The 21,057-nt window shown below is 43.2% G+C and overlaps 1 protein-coding gene across 5 annotated transcripts in view; it reads right to left on the minus strand.

The window, feature by feature from the left end:
- PRKG1 (protein kinase cGMP-dependent 1) overlaps positions 1 to 21,057 on the minus strand; it is an 859,223-nt gene that overhangs the window by 70,178 nt on the left and 767,988 nt on the right. For all 5 annotated transcript variants that reach the window (XM_072130530.1, XM_072130529.1, XM_072130528.1 and 2 more), the window contains one exon: positions 20,611 to 20,705. In XM_072130530.1, the coding sequence (XP_071986631.1) occupies positions 20,611 to 20,705 (95 nt within the window). The remainder of the gene's footprint in view (positions 1 to 20,610; positions 20,706 to 21,057) is intronic.

Here is a 21,057-nt window from a genome sequence, read left to right on the forward strand (position 1 = left end):
AATTATTATAATGTAATCTAATACTCCATACCTAGATCAATATAGTTATTGATTGATAGATAAAAGAATGAGATCGATAGATGGTTGATGTAAAGATGGATAAATAGATGTGAGGTAGATAGATACAGATGGATAGAGATAGATAGATAGATAGATAGATAGATAGACGGACAGACAGATAATATATATATGATTGATTGACTGACTGACTGATAGATAGATATGAGACAGATGAAAGATAAAGATAGATTATAAGTAGATATTAAGATAGATAATTCTATATGATTTAAAACATAGAACTTTTGCATGTATATTAATTTTAACATGGAAATGAATTTTTAGTAAATGACAATTTCCTATTGAATCCGTATCCTGCGGACTATTTTGAGGCCATGGGTATCAGACTGAATGTCTGACCTTGGAATTTAATTATAAGTCTAGAAAATTACCGATGTTATAAAAGTCATAACTGGGGACAAGCCGACATTTTATGGTTCATTCATTTTAAATCACTGTCTGCTCCTTCGCAGCACTATGGGCAATGGATTGAACGCTCTTGAAAGCTTCAAGGTCAGAGCAGTTTGGTGCCACCAATTTGTTCAATGAGTCTGCCCTTTTCGTGTCAAATAGGGCAATGGCGGCTCCACTAATTGCTTGTTCCCTAGCGAGAGAATGGTCCACAATTAGGGTGCATTTAATAACATCACTTTAGATGTACATACTATGCTACAGAAAGCAATTTACTTGATTAGAGTTCTGCATGACGGTTTCCAAATTCAGAGCTAAATCATAAGCTAGATGAGGAGTGATTGACGTGCGGCTCGGCTCTCAGGGGATGGCGATGTTAATATGCCAAGTGTGTAACTCTAAATGTCAATGTCATATGGCCTTAAACCTAAACAAGTCATCCATATGTAGCGTTATTTGTCTGATGACGAGGATTCATGGTAATTCAATGAAATTATTACATTCCAAAATGACAAATTCTAATATTAGTTGTACAGTATTTGTTAAGAGAAATATCTAACAAGGTAGCAGGTATATAGCAGCTGCCATGGGACCCTGTAACTAAGATTATTATCTCTCCAAGGTGTACTATATCTCCGTGAATTATCTCTTTACTGTTACATCACTGTGTATAGTTTCCTTGTACTGGGACATCACTGTGTGCATTATTGCTTAACAGTGACATCACTGTTTTATTATTTTTACATAGTGACATTATTCCTGTTCTACACCCATTAGTGACTAATGGGTTTAGATGACCCTATTGGGCAATTTTTGTGCTGTTAATTCCGAATTTTCAAAAAACCCAGTCAAATAGTGGTCAACATACACTCACCGGCCACTTTATTAGGTACACCTGTCCAACTGCTCGTTAACACTTAATTTCTAATCAGCCAATCACATGGCGGCAACTCAGTGCATTTAGGCATGTAGACATGGTCAAGACAATCTCCTGCAGTTCAAACCGAGCATCAGTATGGGGAAGAAAGGTGATTTGAGTGCCTTTGAACGTGGCATGGTTGTTGGTGCCAGAAGGGCTGGTCTGAGTATTTCAGAAACTGCTGATCTACTGGGATTTTCATGCACAACCATCTCTAGGGTTTAAAGAGAATGGTCCGAAAAAGATAAAACATCCAGTGAGTGGCAGTTCTGTGGGCGGAAATGCCTTGTTGATGCCAGAGGTCAGAGGAGAACGGGCAGACTGGTTCGAGCTGATAGAAAGGCAACAGTGACTCAAATCGCCACCCGTTACAACCAAGGTAGGCAGAAGAGCATCTCTGAACGCACAGTACGACGCACTCGAACTTTGAGGCAGATGGGCTACAGCAGCAGAAGACCACACCGGGTGCCACTCCTTTCAGCTAAGAACAGGAAACTGAGGCTACAATTTGCACAAGCTCATCGAAATTGGACAGCAGAAGATTGGAAAAACGTTGCCTGGTCTGATGAGTCTCGATTTCTGCTGCGACATTCGGATGGTAGGGTCAGAATTTGGGGTCAACAACATGAAAGCATGGATCCATCCTGCCTTGTATCAACGGTTCAGGCTGGTGGTGGTGGTGTCATGGTGTGGGGAATATTTTCTTGCCACTCTTTGGGCCCCTTGGTACCAATTGAGCATCGTTGCAAAGCCACAGCCTACCTGAGTATTGTTGCTGACCATGTCCATCCCTTTATGAGCACAATGTACCCTGTAACATCTGATGGCTACTTTCAGCAGGATAATGCGCCATGTCATAAAGCTGGAATCATCTCAGACTGGTTTCTTGAACATGACAATGAGGTCACTGTACTCAAATGGCCTCTACAGTCACCAGATCTCAATCCAATAGAGCATCTTTGGGATGTGGTGGAACGGGAGATTCGCATCCTGGATGTGCAGCCGACAAATCTGCGGCAACTGTGTGATGCCATCATGTCAATATGGACCAAAATCTCTGAGGAGCTTCCAGCACCTTGTTGAATCTATGCCACGAGGAATTGAGGCAGTTCTGAAGGCAAAAGGGGGTCCAACCCGTTACTAGCATGGTGTACCTAATAAAGTGGCCGGTGAGTGTATATAAACTATACTGCCCTTATCCATGATTATTCCTGTTCTGACATCACTGGGGCACATTTACTTACCCCGTCATCGATGTTCACAGAAAGTACATTGTCCGACTCCAATGCACTGTGCCGTGATTCACTAAGATTGTGCGCCTCATATCATGATTGTGTCGCTTCCCCGCTCAGGTTCAACAGAGCTTATTAGTGGTGCATGTTAGGGCTTGGGTGTGGGACACAATTTGAAAGTTAAATCCTGCGCTCAGTCCAAATCAGTCGGATTGTCCGACAGCACGTCCCCTAAATTGTGTTGCATGGAAGCTGTTCTGTAACATACTGGGGCTCATTTACTAAGGCTCCAAACGCTGCACTTTCGCCGGGTTTCCTGAATATTTCATGATTGCGCAAATTGCCCCGGGATTGTGACGCATTGGCGCCGGCTTTCACGCAACAGAAATGGGGGGGGGGGGGCGTGGCTGCCGGACAACCCGACGGATTCAGGAAAAACTTGAAATTTTAAAAAGAATTTGTGTCACAAGATCAGCACTAATGCACCGGGACAAAGAATGTGAACTTCGGCGGAATACGGCGCAGCAGCTACACCTGCAGGAACCCGGGCGCAATCCCGGCAGACCCGAATCAGCGTCGGACAAAGCACCGCGGGGTCGCGACTGGACCGGGTAAGTAAATGTGCCCCACAGTGTATTATCCCGGCACTGTGACCTCACTATGTACATCATCCGTGTACTATAACATCACTGTGTGTAATTTCCCTGCCCTGTGACATCACTGTGTGTATTTTTCATGTACTGTACTATGACATCCCGGAACCGTGACATCACTGTGTGTATTATCCCTGTACTGTGACATCACCGACAAAGATATAACATTGTGTCCGCACCAGTTTTTTGTCTTTGATTTTATCTTTGCTCTAAAAAGAAGGTCTTTGGAGCTTGCACATGAATTTATGAAGTGTTTGCTCCATAATTGTGTTACGGCTGCACTGTGTACTTAAAGAGGCACGGTAGTGAGTAATTAGTAATTGTGTTGCATGCTATATAATGAAAGTGCACTAAAAATAAAAAGTTGCAACTGTGGCCATACTTCCCATAGCAGCGCCGATTGCACCAGTTAGTTTAGCACTGTGCACCAGTATTGAATTATCTGGTGCACCTGAATTATCTGGCGCAACCACTTGAGTGAGCCACACAGTTTGCACCACTTTTGATATATCTGGGTCCCACATTATCCCTGTTCTGATTTATCCCTGTTCTGTACTGTGGCATCACTGTGTGTATTATCCCTGTACTGTGACATCACTGTGTGTATTATCCCTGTACTATGACATCACTGTGTGTATTATCCCTGTACTGTGACATCACTGTGTGTATTATCCCTGTACTGTGACATCACTGTGTGTATTATCCCTGTACTGTGACATCACTGTGTGTATTATCCCTGTACTATGACATCACTGTGTGTATTATCCCAGTGGCATCACTGTGCGTATCATCCCTATGTTGAGACATCACTGTGTGTACTATCCCTGTACTGTAACATCACTATGTGTATTATCCCTGTACTGTGACATCACTGTGTGCATTATCCCTGTACTGTAACATCACTATGTGTATTATCCCTGTACTGTGACATCACTGTGTGCATTATCCCTGTACTGTGACATCACTGTGTGTATTATCTCTGTACAGTGACATCACTGTGTGTATTATCTCTCTACTGTGACATCACTGTGTGTATTATCTCTGTACTGTGACATCACTGTGTGTATTATCTCTCTACTGTGACATCACTGTGTGTATTATCACTGTAATGTGACATCACTGTGTGTATTATCCCTGTACTGTGACATCACTATGTGTATTATCCCTGTACTGTGACATCACTGTGTGTATTATCCCAGTACTGTGACATCACTATGTGTATTATCCCAGTACTGTGACATCACTGTGTGTATTATCCCTGTACTGTGACATCACTGTGTACATTATCCCTGTACTGTGACATCACTGTGTACATTATCCCTGTACTGTGACATCACTGTGTGTATTATCCCTGTACTGTGACATCACTTTGTGTATTATCCCTGTACTGTGACATCACTGTGTGTATTATCCCTGTACTGTGACATCACTGTGTGTATTATCCCAGTGGCATCACTGTGCGTATCATCCCTATGTTGAGACATCACTGTGTGTACTATCCCTGTACTGTAACATCACTATGTGTATTATCCCTGTACTGTGACATCACTGTGTGTATTATCCCAGTGGCATCACTGTGCGTATCATCCCTATGTTGAGACATCACTGTGTGTACTATCCCTGTACTGTAACATCACTGTGTGTATTATCCCTGTACTATGACATCACTGTGTGTATTATCCCAGTGGCATCACTGTGCGTATCATCCCTATGTTGAGACATCACTGTGTGTACTATCCCTGTACTGTAACATCACTATGTGTATTATCCCTGTACTGTGACATCACTGTGTGCATTATCCCTGTACTGTAACATCACTATGTGTATTATCCCTGTACTGTGACATCACTGTGTGCATTATCCCTGTACTGTGACATCACTGTGTGTATTATCTCTGTACAGTGACATCACTGTGTGTATTATCTCTCTACTGTGACATCACTGTGTGTATTATCTCTGTACTGTGACATCACTGTGTGTATTATCTCTCTACTGTGACATCACTGTGTGTATTATCACTGTAATGTGACATCACTGTGTGTATTATCCCTGTACTGTGACATCACTATGTGTATTATCCCTGTACTGTGACATCACTGTGTGTATTATCCCAGTACTGTGACATCACTATGTGTATTATCCCAGTACTGTGACATCACTGTGTGTATTATCCCTGTACTGTGACATCACTGTGTACATTATCCCTGTACTGTGACATCACTGTGTACATTATCCCTGTACTGTGACATCACTGTGTGTATTATCCCTGTACTGTGACATCACTTTGTGTATTATCCCTGTACTGTGACATCACTGTGTGTATTATCCCTGTGGCATCACTGTGTGTATTATCCCTGTGGCATCACTGTGTGTATTATCTCTGTACTGTGACATCACTGTGTGTATTATCTCTGTACTGTGACAGCACTGTGTGTATTATCCCAGTACTATGACATCACTGTGTGTATTATCCCTGTACTGTGACATCACTGTATGTATTATCCTGTACTGTGACATCACTGTGTGTATTATCCCTGTACTGTGACATCACTGTGTACATTATCCCTGTACTGTGACATCACTGTGTGTACATTATCCCTGTACTGTGACATCACTGTGTACATTATCCCTGTACTGTGACATCAATGTGTGTATTATCCCTGTACTGTGACATCACTATGTGTATTATCCCTGTACTGTGACATCACTGTGTGTATTATCCCAGTACTATGACATCACTGTGTGTATTATCCCTGTACTGTGACATCACTGTGTGTATTATCCCAGTACTATGACATCACTATGTGTATTATCCCAGTACTGTGACATCACTGTGTGTATTATCCCAGTACTATGACATCACTATGTGTATTATCCCTGTACTGTGACATCACTGTGTGTATTATCCCAGTACTATGACATCACTGTGTGCATTATCCCTGTACTGTGACATCACTGTGTGTATTATCCCTGTACTGTGACATCACTGTGTACATTATCCCTGTACTGTGACATCACTGTGTGTACATTATCCCTGTACTGTGACATCACTGTGTACATTATCCCTGTACTGTGACATCACTGTGTGTATTATCCCTGTACTGTGACATCACTTTGTGTATTATCCCTGTACTGTGACATCGCTGTGTGTATTATCCCTGTACTGTGACATCGCTGTGTGTATTATCCCAGTACTGTGACATCACTGTGTGTATTATCCCTGTACTGTGACATCACTGTGTACATTATCCCTGTACTGTGACATCACTGTGTACATTATCCCTGTACTGTGACATCACTGTGTACATTATCCCTGTACTGTGACATCACTTTGTGTATTATCCCTGTACTGTGACATCACTGTGTGTATTATCCCTGTACTGTGACATCACTGTGTGTATTATCCCAGTACTGTGACATCACTGTGTACATTATCCCTGTACTGTGACATCACTGTGTACATTGTCCCTGTATTGTGACATCACTGTGTACATTATCCCTGTACTGTGACATCACTGTGTGTATTATCCCTGTACCGTGACATCACTTTGTGTATTATCCCTGTACCGTGACATCGGTGTGTGTATTATCTCTGTACTGTGACATCACTGTGTGTATTATCCCTGTACCGTGACATCACTGTGTGTATTATCCCTGTACTGTGACGTCACTGTGTGTATTATCCCTGTACTGTGACGTCACTGTGTGTATTATCCCTGTACTGTGACATCACTGTGTGTATTATCCCTGTACTGTGACGTCACTGTGTGTATTATCTCTGTACTGTGACATCACTGTGTGTATTATCCCTGTACTGTGACATCACTGTGTGTATTATCCCTGTACTGTGACATCACTGTGTGTATTATCTCTGTACTGTGACATCACTGTGTGTATTATCCCTGTACTGTGACATCACTGTGTGTATTATCCCTGTACTGTGACATCACTGTGTGTATTATCCCTGTACTGTGACGTCACTGTGTGTATTATCCCTGTACTGTGACGTCACTGTGTGTATTATCCCTGTACTGTGACGTCACTGCGTGTATTATCCCTGTACTGTGACGTCACTGTGTGTATTATCCCTGTACTGTGACGTCACTGTGTGTATTATCTCTGTACTGTGACATCACTGTGTGTATTATCCCTGTACTGTGACATCACTGTGTGTATTATCCCTGTACTGTGACATCACTGTGTGTATTATCTCTGTACTGTGACATCACTGTGTGTATTATCCCTGTACTGTGACATCACTGTGTGTATTATCCCTGTACTGTGACATCACTGTGTGTATTATCCCTGTACTGTGACGTCACTGTGTGTATTATCCCTGTACTGTGACGTCACTGTGTGTATTATCCCTGTACTGTGACGTCACTGCGTGTATTATCCCTGTACTGTGACGTCACTGCGTGTATTATCCCTGTACTGTGACGTCACTGCGTGTATTATCCTTGTACTGTGACATCACTGTGTGTATTATCCCTGTACTGTGACATCACTGTGTGTATTATCCCTGTACTGTGACATCACTGTGTGTATTATCCCTGTACTGTGACATCACTGTGTGTATTATCCCTGTACTGTGACATCACTGTGTGTATTATCCCTGTACTGTGACATCACTGTGTGTGTACTATCCCTGTACTGTGACATCACTGTGTGTGTACTATCCCTGTACTGTGACATCACTGTGTGTGTACTATCCCTGTACTGTGACATCACTGTGTGTGTACTATCCCTGTACTGTGACATCACTGTGTGTATTATCCCTGTGACATCACTGTGTGTATTATCTCTGTACTGTGACATCACTGTGTGTATTATCCCTGTACTGTGACATCACTGTGTGTATTATCTCTGTACTGTGACATCACTGTGTGTATTATCCCTGTACTGTGACGTCACTGTGTGTATTATCCCTGTACTGTGACGTCACTGTGTGTATTATCCCTGTACTGTGACGTCACTGCGTGTATTATCCCTGTACTGTGACGTCACTGCGTGTATTATCCCTGTACTGTGACGTCACTGCGTGTATTATCCTTGTACTGTGACATCACTGTGTGTATTATCCCTGTACTGTGACATCACTGTGTGTATTATCCCTGTACTGTGACATCACTGTGTGTATTATCCCTGTACTGTGACATCACTGTGTGTATTATCCCTGTACTGTGACATCGCTGTGTGTATTATCCCTGTACTGTGTGACATCACTGTGTGTATTATCCCTGTACTGTGACATCACTGTGTGTGTACTATCCCTGTACTGTGACATCACTGTGTGTGTACTATCCCTGTACTGTGACATCACTGTGTGTGTACTATCCCTGTACTGTGACATCACTGTGTGTATTATCCCTGTGACATCACTGTGTGTATTATCCCTGTGACATCACTGTGTGTATTATCCCTGTGACACCACGTATTACCTATATTGTTACCAGTTTATGTGTTTTGCTTCGATCTTTGCATGTGAAATGTATCCATTGACCACAGAGCATTACAAGTCTGGAAAATATGTTAATAAAAACCACCATAAAAATTAATGACATATCATGAATGTGCTGCGCCAGTCCTCCGTATCCTCACATTGTGCTCTTTTAATACCTTGGCTATTTTCAGTGCATTATATTCATCCTGAAAGTCATCAGACATAAACACTGAAGCTCTGACCACCTACTGCGGCGCCGAGGCTCACATTTCATGAAGAGCTGTTGTTATTCTATCTGCCGCTTAATAAACAGATGTAAAGACATTTGAAATGCAAAGTGGGTATTTGAAGTGCGGCGTAGGGGGCAGGTGGCTGATAAGCCGGACACGGATTACCGTTTAGAGCAGAGGACTGATCAAAGCTTTACCGTTCTAATACATTCTTCATGGGCGTCTTTGAAAGTTTATGTGATCAATAAATGTTACGTGATCAATAAACATTGCTATAAACCACCGAAACAACTTCTCTATAGTTTTAGAAAAGTTTTATTATATGTGTATGATGAAGGTGATGCCACAGACTTATTGAGGACCTTTTAAGGGACCCCACCCCCGTACGGTTCATATATAAGGCGCACTGGACTATAAGGCGCACCTTTGATTTCTGAGAAAATCAAAGGATTTTTGGTGCGCCTTATAGTCCGAAAAATACGGTAATATATTTTTTTATGTTTTACATAATTTCTTAACACTTATATGGAATAAAGTTCCCATTTTATACTTAAAGGAAACCTACCACTTTGGATAGGGCTTATAAGCTGGACATGCCGTGCACCAGCTCAGGGTGAGCTGGTGCCGGCGCTTATCTCCGTTATGTTTTTAAACAGTTTGAAAGTGTTTTAACAGTTTATTAATGTTTATATCGGAAGTAGCTTCCCCGCACCGGGGTCCGCGCTCGGCGCACCATGCGTGCATCTGAATAGGAAGTGGTAGCGCGGATGGTACGCCGAGCGCGGACCCCGGTGCGGGGAAGCTACTTCCGATATAAACATTAATAAACTGTTAAAACACTTTCAAACTGTTTAAAAACATAACGGAGATAAGCGCCGGCACCAGCTCACCCTGAGCACGGCATGTCCAGCTTATAAGCCCTATCCAAAGTGGTAGGTTTCCTTTAATTTGTGGTGCCAGAAACCCATCCGTCTTCATCTTCAATATCGATAAGATAAGATAATCTCACTGTTATGAAATAACTAATGAATAAAATGATGGAATGGGGAGATTACGTCGTAAATATATATTCCATTCATACTTTGTTTATCTCCCACATCATGGTGTAATTGTCCTATGTTCACAAAAGGACACAGCCCTCTGCTAAGGTGTAATTGAGATCCAATTAAAGGTGAAATAATGTAAAATTTGGATACTAATTGCAAATAAAGATGACAGCCCAGGGTGGAAAACAGAACAATAACTGAAGCATCTGGTTTATCTGTCCTCCCGGCGCACCTCGTCCTATCCTCTAGAGGCAATTATAATCCAATGGGGCAGATTTACTCACCCGGTCCGTTCGCGATCCAGCGGCGCGTTCTCTGCGCTGGATTCGGGTCCGGCCGGGATTCATCAAAGCAGTTCCTCTGACGTCCACCAGGTGGCACTGCTGCGCTGAAGTCCGCTGGAATGCCTCGAAATACACCGGCCTATCCAGGATGAAGGTGAGTGAAATTTTCGCGACACAAATTTTTTTTTAAATGCCCCCCGATTTATGTCGCGCGCATGCCGGCGCCGATGCGCCACAATCCGATCGCGTGCGCCAAAAACCCGGGGCAATTCAGGTACAATCGGCGCAAATCGGAAATATTCGGGTAGCACGTCGGGAAAACGCGAATCGGGCCCTTAGTAAATGACCCCCAATGTGTTGCTCTGACAACAACGTCAATGCAAGTGTACCAGCCCATGTAAAGTATGTAAATTATTCTAATAAGCCATTTTTTAAATTTTTTTTATTTTTTACTTTTGAAGTCTGGAACTTTACTGTAATGTTTTCTTCCGGATAAGTTTACCGCTGACTCAGGAACCTCAACCTTTACTTAGTGTATTAAGCAATTTGTATTCTTGATCACAGCCGTTCACCTTGTAGCATTAAGTTCAGCTTTTGCGGCAAAGATTATTACACTGATTTACTGCCGGCAATGTGTTCAGTGTAGAAATGGAATTTACTTCATTTTCTGATTTTGAAAGTGAAAAAATAGGAAATCCCTGACAAGGTAAAAAAGTCAAATATATATTTGTGCAAACTGTGGGTATTTACAATCAGTTAGTTTATACCAGTGATGGAGAACCTTTTGGAGATTGAGTGCCCAAACTACAACCAAAATCCACTTATTTACTGTGAAGTGCCAACATGGCATTTTAAGCAGTAACTTATTGCTACCTGTTCTTCCACATCTTTCAATCGTATTGACCCCCTGAGGCCACCAATACAGTTTAAAGAAGGAGGGGCAAATTCAGACTCTCGTTGTAGCTTCTCTCCAAGGTTTCTCTGTAGGGGAAGGATGAACTAAAATCCTGAAACATTGATGCATTTTTCATAGTCCTGCTGTTACTAACACCACACATATAACGCTTAGTCCAACAAATAAAAGTCGTTAATAGGACCCATACTAAGCAAGCGTTCTTCCTAACACTGTCTGCAGCTTTTTACGGTCACAGATGCTGAAAGATTCCCCTCAAATTCAACAATGCTGCAATACAATTAAAGAAGTAGAGTTTGTAAGTATAGATAGAGTTCTCTATGCCACTTATGGCAGAAGACATAAGAGGAGAGGACTGCTGCAGAGAAATAGGGAAAGGTGAGTAAATGCTGTTTTCTTTCTCATTGCATAGCTAACGGCTACAATATGAGAGGTTGAGGTGGGGCACGATGTGGCAGCTACAATATGAGAGGTTGAGGGGGGGACAATGTGAGGGGACCACAATATAAAAGGGATGAAAAAATGGGGCATAATGTGGAAGTAGACTAAAGGAAATTGGATATCACTGGGGCCAAAATGGACAGGAGTCATTATAGTTTGGGGTGCTACAGAAAAGAAGGCATTATATACTTTTGGGCCAGATTTAGGGGTATTTTATATGGGGGCATATTAGGGTCACTAAGGGAGCATGATAGTGGGGGAGGTAAGGAATGGGATGGGATAAGAGGAATGGCTTAGGATGTTTCCCTCTTTCCCCAAATGATGGGGATCATCGGGATGTTGAGAATCAGAGCCTTACCATCTAATATATCCTGTAATAGACCATCAATTTGAAGAGACCTGGATACCGGTTTAAGGTAACATGACAAAGTATAAGTTGCCTAAATGAACATAAAAATGAATTCCAAGTTTGGATTAAAGGTCCATATACTGTAGACCTGTTGGAGCCAGACATCCCCACAGCTTTAATTTAGAAAAAGCTACAAAAGTAATGGCCAAAAGTGTTCTCAGATTGAATAAAAAACTAAAAAAAAACTTGTTAACTATTATATCATCGGAGTGCCAATTTTAGATATTTGATTATTCATTCATTGTACACATTAATTGCTCCACGCAGGAAAGGAAGTCATTATTCCCTATAATCATGTTAACTCATTTGCATAATAATTTTCGAATAAGTCACAATCACAGTCCAAATTACCAACAAATGTCTGTTTTGTAATGTTATATTTTTGCTTAAAAAAAAAACTACTTTATTCCAGAAATGTTTCTTTTCACAATTCGCCCTGTTGATTGTGCCAACTCATTTACATATTAAAACGTTCCGTTACTTATATTAGACAAAGTCCTGACTAATGATCCAGTTATAGCCCATTTCGTTGTGAAAGGAGAATTTGGTTTTTCTCTCGGATTACATTACAGCAACCAAAAAAGTTCTAAATGTGCAGTGTAATCTGGTGGACATGAATTTGTTTAAATAACTCTTTTTAGGATTTTTCTTACCCGTCCCGTCACGATCCCCAATCCGGAATGTCCAACGAGGATTCGGAGCTGCCGCGATTCACTAAGATCGTGCGCCCAATTTCCTGCATGTGCCGCTTCCCCGCTGAGGTCCGCCGGAGTTCACCTTCTTCTTCCAGGTGCATGTAAGTGCATGGCTTGCGACACAATTCGGCTTTTAAATTCCGCGGTTTGTCCGAATCAGTCGGGTTGTCAGATGTCCATGCCCCCCCCCCCCCATTTTCGTGTTGCATGCAAGCCGGCACCGATGCGCCACAATCCGATCGCGTGCGCCAAAAACCCGAGGCAATTCCGCGCAAAACGGAAAAATTCTCCAAACCCGACAGAAATGTGTCCAACGGACCCTTAATAAATGTGCCCCTATGACTTTCAACTGGTCTGATAAATGTGCCTCCATATGCTGTGTAGTGGTGGTGCTGGGTACTGCAGCTTTGTACTTTTTAGGTCAAGAGGAGAAAGCTTTAATATCACACCCTACAAAGCAAATACAGTACAATGCATATAGATGGACAAACACAAACAAAGATATGAATGCATATAAAATTGATACTGTCCACCTAGGGCTCCAAAATGTCTTGCCCCGGCCCGGAGTATGGTTATATGCTTGTAGACTCCAACTAAAAGTGATTCAGCTAACTGCAGAATAATGTCATTCCCTTTTCTTAAAAGAACAGTTTGCTCCCTCCTAACATTTCTAGATTGGCTCGGCTGAGTGTGCATGTGTTCTCAGTAGACAGAGGGAAATATGCACCTCAGCTTCAGATTAAAAGGATGAGGCATTTTGAAATCCAACATGTTCCTTCTTTCTCTTAGGGGAAAATAGATAAAAAGAGTATTCCAGGAATCAGAATAATTCATATACAAATGGGTCCTTAAAATATGAGCTAATATGTAATTAGTTGTTATTTAAAATTTTGCTCCCCTTAGCAGAAAAATGCTGGTGACGTACAATGTAATAAAGAATTTTAAATGCTCCTGGCCCTTCAATCAGTCCGTTGATTTCCTCTGCACGGAGAAGACACAGGACAGAAAATGGCCGCTGGTCACATGTCCACATCACATGTCCTGCAGCTGCCTGTGCAGGTCATGTGATCACCACTATGTTTGGCTGTAGTCGGTTGGTTGCAGGGCATCCAGTATTGGCCAGTGGTGTGGTGAGTGCAGTTATGGCAGTTACACGTCATTACTATGGTAACAGAGCAAGAAAATCTGTTAGATCATCACCGGGAGCATAGCATAAGAGGGAGGAGGAGTTACTGAGAACTAAAGGATCATGGGACTTGTAGTTTCTATTGTCGGACATGTTGGTGATAACTCTGCCTACTTTAGAGAGGGCATACAATTTTGTGACTCATAAAATCAAACTATTTAAGCTCCATTTTGTGACTTATGACATTGAGTTTTGTTATATTTATTTATTTATAGCATCATGGGGATTTTATATCAGACATTCATATTCCTGGAATACTCCTTTAACTAATTCTTATTATTCTGATAATGTGGGGTCATCCGAGGGCCAGCGCCAGAACTGGGCATGCCTGGGAAGTGCCGGGGCCCAGAGCTGCTGGGGGGTCACATAAGGCTGTATATAAGGAATACATGAGGGTAAGAGGGCTGTATCTAATGAATCCATAGGATGTGAGGGGGGCTTATATAAAAAAAAAACATGAGGGGGCTGTTGTTGAACTAGGGAATATTTTAGTTTTTGAACCTTGTGACTTCACTGTTAAGGGGCCTACTGTGGCTCTGTCGCCCAGAGGCCTACTGAAACTTGGAGCCGACCCTGGGTCAGCCAACACCCAATGAAAGCCAAAATGGGTGTTTGATATATGAAATTACATTGTGAGCCTTATTGGTGACAATGACATTGACATTGATGATACTTTACTACAAAATACAGTAGGTACCGTCAGTGGCGTAACTAGGAGAGGCAGGGACCCTTATCAGACTTCTGAACAGGGCCCCCCTTACCCATTAAAAATATACATATTTATATGCTCACAAATGTGAGTAACTGTTGCACGGTATACACAGTACATATATAGAGCATAATGCAGTATATACACATCATACATTGTGTAGACATACAGTATATATACATCACAGATATGTTATATACATATTGGGGCTCATTTACTAAGGGTCCGAACGCCACACTTTTCTCTATTTCTCTTTTGCCCTGAATTGCCCCGGGTTTTTGGTGCACGCAATCGGATTGTGGCACACCGGCGCCGGCTTGCATGTGACAGAAATGGGGGGGGGGGGGCGTGTCCATCGGACAACCCGACGGATTCGGAGAAAGAATTTAAAAAGGAAATGTGTCACAAGATCGAGCACTCACATGCACCGGGAAGAAGAAGGTGAACTCCGGCGGACCTCGGCGCAGAAGAGACAGATGCAGGAACTTGGACACACGATCTTAGTGAATCCGACCCGAATCCTTGTCGGACAACGCACCAGGGGATCGCGACGGGACTGGGTAAGTAAATCTGCCCCTTTATGTTGTATAATGTACAGGCAGTCCCCGGGTTACATACAAGATAGGGTCCGGAGGTTTGTTCTTAAGTTGAATTTGTATGTAAGTCGAAACTGTATATTTTATAATTGAAATTCTAGACAAAATTTTTTTTTTTGTCCCAGTGACTATTGGAGTTTCAAAATTTTGGCTGTTATGGGACCAATAATTATCAATAAAGCTTCATTACAGACACCTTACAGCTGATCAGTGCAGTCTGGGACTATAGTAAAGCATCCAGAGAGCTTCACTAGAGGTCACAGTGGGCAGAGGGGTCCGTCTGTAACTATGGGTTGTCTGTAAGTTGGGTGTCCTTAAGTAGGGGACCATCTGTATATGTATATTATGGTGTACATAATGGTGTCCATTCTTTTGCCAGGTTGGATGATTGAGCCCCCTGACGCTGTGGGCCCCATAGCAGCTGCTATGGCTGTTACCACTGTAGTTACACCCCGGGGTACCATAATGGCTATATAAGTAACATGCAAGAAATACTTTCTACTATCTACTACATTGCATATCTCGATCTTTGCTCCTCCGTACCTTTTACTGTATCTACTTTCAGAGTATTTGTTCTTCCCATGAAATAGGCCTCTACAGAAAGCTAACTTTTACCATTTATTTCCCTTGATATAACCACAAACTTGGTATACTCCATCAACTCCGGGACGCGAGATCCAATCATCCAAGCAATTGTTTCATGCTCCTTTATATTGTTCCACACAACAGTGAGAAAGCTCCAGCCCAGAGAGGCGAATGGGAAATCATGTTCTCCTAAAAGCTATCTATTGATCTAAGCGGAAAACAATTCAAAAGGAGGAACACATCAAATAAACAAAACTGAGGAGGAATACTAAAATGACCAGATCCGGGGACTGGATGGACTTCATTACTGGGTATTGTAAGGGAGAGGGGATCACTATTTAACTATTTGTGCTGAAGGAAAAATAAGTATTATTGACACTGTGCCTTCAGGGCATGAGATGCTTTCGTGGTCTTCTCCACAGACATCTATATTGCTCTTTATGCCTGTCAGATTAGACTGCTGTCGTATCTCATATAGCTTTGGCATTTACAGAGCGCGTTTCCTGCCAACAGTGAAAAATGCTTTGGAGTCTTAAAAAGTAAAAGGTCTTTCCATCCGACTGCCGTGAGAGGATCATACTGTAAGTTGGGGCACAATTATTTGATCTTAAATGTACTACCGTATTTTTCGGACTCTAAGGCGCACCATCAATAAATGCCTGCTAAAACGTCTAGGTTCATATATAAGGCGCACCGGATTATAAGGTGCACCTGATTATAAGGATGAATGACCAGCAGGCGGCAGACCTGTGCACAGTACAAGGGAGCTGTTGTCTGTAAGTACGGTTCATATATAAGGCGCACTGGACTATAAGGCGCACCTGATTATAAGAATGTATGACCAGCAGGTGGCAGACCTGTGCACAGTACAAGGGAGCTGTTGTCTGTAAGTACGGTTCATATATAAGGCGCACTGGACTATAAGGCGCACCTGATTATAAGAATGTATGACCAGCAGGTGGCAGACCTGTGCACAGTACAAGGCAGCTGTCATCTGTAAGTACGGTTCATATATAAGGAGCACTGGGCTATAAGGCACACCTTTTATTTCTGAGAAAATGTGCTCGGATTGGTTGCCATTCGAAACTAGAACAGCTCTGCTCTCAGACACTTCTGATAAATCTCCCTCTCTATAGACTATTATTGACTTTTTAGCAGAAATATAATCTGCTCACTGTTCTCTAGGTTGGATGCGCCCCCACTAAGGGCCTGTTTATACAGGCAGTCCCCCGGGTTATGTACAAGATAGGTTCTGTAGGTTTGTTCTTAAAGGGGTTGTCCGAGTTTTTGAAAAAAAGCTAAAAGTGGCCGGGACAGGGCTGCTTAAAAAAAATAAAGCTGTACTTACCTTCCGGTGCCCTCCCGTATCCAGCGCTGCTGTCACTCCGGTCCGGGCGCCATGTAAACAAACATGGCCGCCGGAGCAGCGCTGCATTCAGCTTCCGGCCGGACACGACAACCTTCCGGCCCCCATACACAATGCTGTGTATAGGGACGGATAGGCATGCCCGGCCACGGCCGGCCGGAAGCTGAATCCAGCGCTGCTCCGGCAGCCATGTTTGTTTACATGGCGCCCGGACCGGAGTGACAGCAGCGCTGGATACGGGAGGGCACCGGGAGGTAAGTACAGCTTTATTTTTTTTAAGCAGCCCTGTCCCGGCCACTTTTAGCTTTTTTTCAAAAACTCGGACAACCCCTTTAAATTGAATTGCAACTTGCAAGTCGGAACTGTATACTTTATAATTGTAAGTCCAGCCAAATTTTTTTTGGTCTCTGTGACAATTGGATTTTAAAAATGTTGGATTGTCATAAGAACCAGGATTAACAATAAAGCTTCATTACAGACGCCTGTGATAACTGTTACAGCTGTTTATTGTAGCCTGGGGCTAAAGTACAATAAATTACCAATATCCAGAGGTCCGTTTGTAACTAGGGGTCGTCTGTAAGTCGGGTGTTCTTAAGTAGTGGACCACCTGTACTTGACAGTTATCAAGATTTGCTTGTTTCTATAATATTATTATCTGGTCAGTATTCACAAAGAATTAAATAGAAAAACTAGAACAAAACCAACCCCCCCTCCAGTAGAATGAGCCCATATAATATGACAGTCCCGTGCCCCCTTATAGACCAGTAACCTCTCTGTGCACACTATGGACTACCAATCCTCTATGCTCCTATACATTACATAACATTTGTATGACCCACTCCTAAAGACGTTTTGGGCCGCCTCTTCTTCAATCTATGGTAATTATCTGGCTGACTATGAGACAAAAATAAATTAATTTAAAAAAAAAAAATCAATTTGTGTAAGATGAACTGAAATCCAGAACATAAAATGTAGCGCGTGCCCTATTTTTGCCTCTACTTGCGTCCCAACCCACCCAATAGACATCTACGGGAACGTATAAAATATGTACCGCATATACGTTGGCACACCATATGCCTCCGTTTTTAGCATGTATTTACGGTCGGTAGCCAATGAATAAAGATCATGGGGGAGAACCTACCTGTCAGAGTTTTGGTCTGCAGAGAAGTTCAAGAAGCCATGTGCATCACTGGCAGCCATGTGCATCCTCAGTGCCTCCTATAGCCATGTGCATCCCCAGTGTTCCCTATAGCCATGTGCATCCCCAGTGTTCCCTATAGCCATGTGCATCCTCAGTGTCATCTATAGCCATGTGCATCCTCAGTGCCTCCTATAGCCATGTGCATCCTCAGTGTCATCTATAGCCATGTGCATCCTCAGTGCCTCCTATAGCCATGTGCATCCTCAGTGCCTCCTATAGCCATGTGCATCCTCAGTGTCATCTATAGCCATGTGCATCCTCAGTGCCTCCTATAGCCATGTGCATCCTCAGTGCCTCCTATAGCCATGTGCATCCCCAGTGTTCCCTATAGCCATGTGCATCCTCAGTGTCATCTATAGCCATGTGCATCCTCAGTGCCTCCTATAGCCATGTGCATCCTCAGTGTCATCTATAGCCATGTGCATCCTCAGTGCCTCCTATAGCCATGTGCATCCCCAGTGTTCCCTATAGCCATGTGCATCCTCAGTGTCATCTATAGCCATGTGCATCCTCAGTGCCTCCTATAGCCATGTGCATCCTCAGTGTCATCTATAGCCATGTGCATCCTCAGTGCCTCCTATAGCCATGTGCATCCTCAGTGCCTCCTATAGCCATGTGAATCCTCAGTGCCTCCTATAGCCATGTGCATCCTCAGTGCCTCCTATAGCCATGTGCATCCTCAGTGTCATCTATAGCCATGTGCATCCTCAGTGTCCCCTGTAGCCATGTGCATCCTCAGTGCCTCCTATAGCCATGTGCATCCTCAGTGTCATCTATAGCCATGTGCATCCTCAGTGCCTCCTATAGCCATGTGCATCCTCAGTGCCTCCTATAGCCATGTGCATCCTCAGTGCCTCCTATAGCCATGTGCATCCTCAGTGCCTCCTATAGCCATGTGCATCCTCAGTGCCTCCTATAGCCATGTGCATCCTCAGTGTCATCTATAGCCATGTGCATCCTCAGTGCCTCCTATAGCCATGTGCATCCTCAGTGCCTCCTATAGCCATGTGCATCCTCAGTGCCTCCTATAGCCATGTGCATCCTCAGTGCCTCCTATAGCCATGTGCATCCTCAGTGCCTCCTATAGCCATGTGCATCCTCAGTGCCTCCTATAGCCATGTGCATCCTCAGTGCCTCCTATAGCCATGTGCATCCTCAGTGCCTCCTATAGTGCATCCTCAGTGTCCCCTGCGGCCATGTGCATCCTCAGTTTCCCTTGCAGCCATGTGCATCCTCAGTGTCCCCTATAGCCATGTGCATCCTCAGTGTCCCCTGCGGCCATGTGCATCCTCAGTGCCTCCTATAGCCATGTGCATCCTCAGTGCCTCCTATAGTGCATCCTCAGTGTCCCCTGCGGCCATGTGCATCCTCAGTTTCCCTTGCAGCCATGTGCATCCTCAGTGTCCCCTATAGCCATGTGCATCCTCAGTGTCCCCTGCGGCCATGTGCATCCTCAGTGCCTCCTATAGCCATGTGCATCCTCAGTGCCTCCTATAGTGCATCCTCAGTGTCCCCTGCGGCCATGTGCATCCTCAGTGTCCCCTGCAGCCATGTGCATCCTCAGTGTCCCCTGCGGCCATGTGCATCCTCAGTGTCCCCTGCAGCCATGTGCATCCTCAGTGTCCCCTGCGGCCATGTGCATCCTCAGTTTCCCTTGCAGCCATGTGCATCCTCAGTGTCCCCTGCAGCCATGTGCATCCTCAGCGTCCCCTGCAGCCATGTGCAACGGCAATAGCAGAGCAGTGGTTGTGTGCCATGGTCATTAAATACAGACTAGTAGTACTATGATTATGGATTGCAGAATAAGATTACTACTAGTGTACTGTGCTCATATATTCAAGATAAGTATCAACACTCTGGAGTATAGGTGCTGAAAACTATTCTCCTTAGGATGAACCCCTTCGGAGCAATGGGCACCAGGCCTCCACCCAGACTGCCCCCATTATGATCCTTAACTACTTTGTGATGTGATGCTGTTTTCATTATTTGGGTGCTGTGACATCACTGTAGTCATATACTTATAGTCTGATGCTATGTTTATTGTCTGTGTGTTATATGCTGAATGTTGGAATTGTTATGGCTCCTTTGTCTCTATCACCGTGAAGACAGGGAGCAGATTAGAGTGCGGACATTAGATTTGTAGTAAATTGTTTTCTAGGTGAAGTAAGAGCAAGAATGTCTCATATCTTATAGAAATAGAAAAATAAAACATCTAGAAAATGAGTTCAACTTACCCCTGAAGAGCTTTCTCTCCAAACCAGTCACCTTTTCCTAAAGTGCGAAGAAATATTGGATCTTCACTCGGCGAATCTTCTCTTGTTACATTCACCTGTCAAGAAGAAGCATTTGTGTTCTCAAACCTTCATCACTTGAAAGACGGAAGGAAATTGACTGATAGAAGGGAGAATTTATTGACAATGAAGATAGAGCGCTTGTCAAAAACTCCAAAATTTACTTTATTCAGAAGGCTTGAGAATATCCGCACATTTCCCTGCCGGTGTACAGCCCTGCTCAATGTAATCTCTACAGGTTCTGCAATCTGAATGATTCCCAATCCTTCATTCACTACAGGGTGAACTTTTGTTAAATATTATAGTTTTCACATGCTTTATTCGTTAAAGGGCCATAGAATTTATGCATATTAGGTCACAAAACTTCAACTCAAATATCAAAAACTGCTG

The sequence above is a fragment of the Engystomops pustulosus genome, chromosome 11 (assembly GCF_040894005.1).
Source record: "Engystomops pustulosus chromosome 11, aEngPut4.maternal, whole genome shotgun sequence".
In the NCBI taxonomy this organism is placed as follows: domain Eukaryota; kingdom Metazoa; phylum Chordata; class Amphibia; order Anura; family Leptodactylidae; genus Engystomops; species Engystomops pustulosus.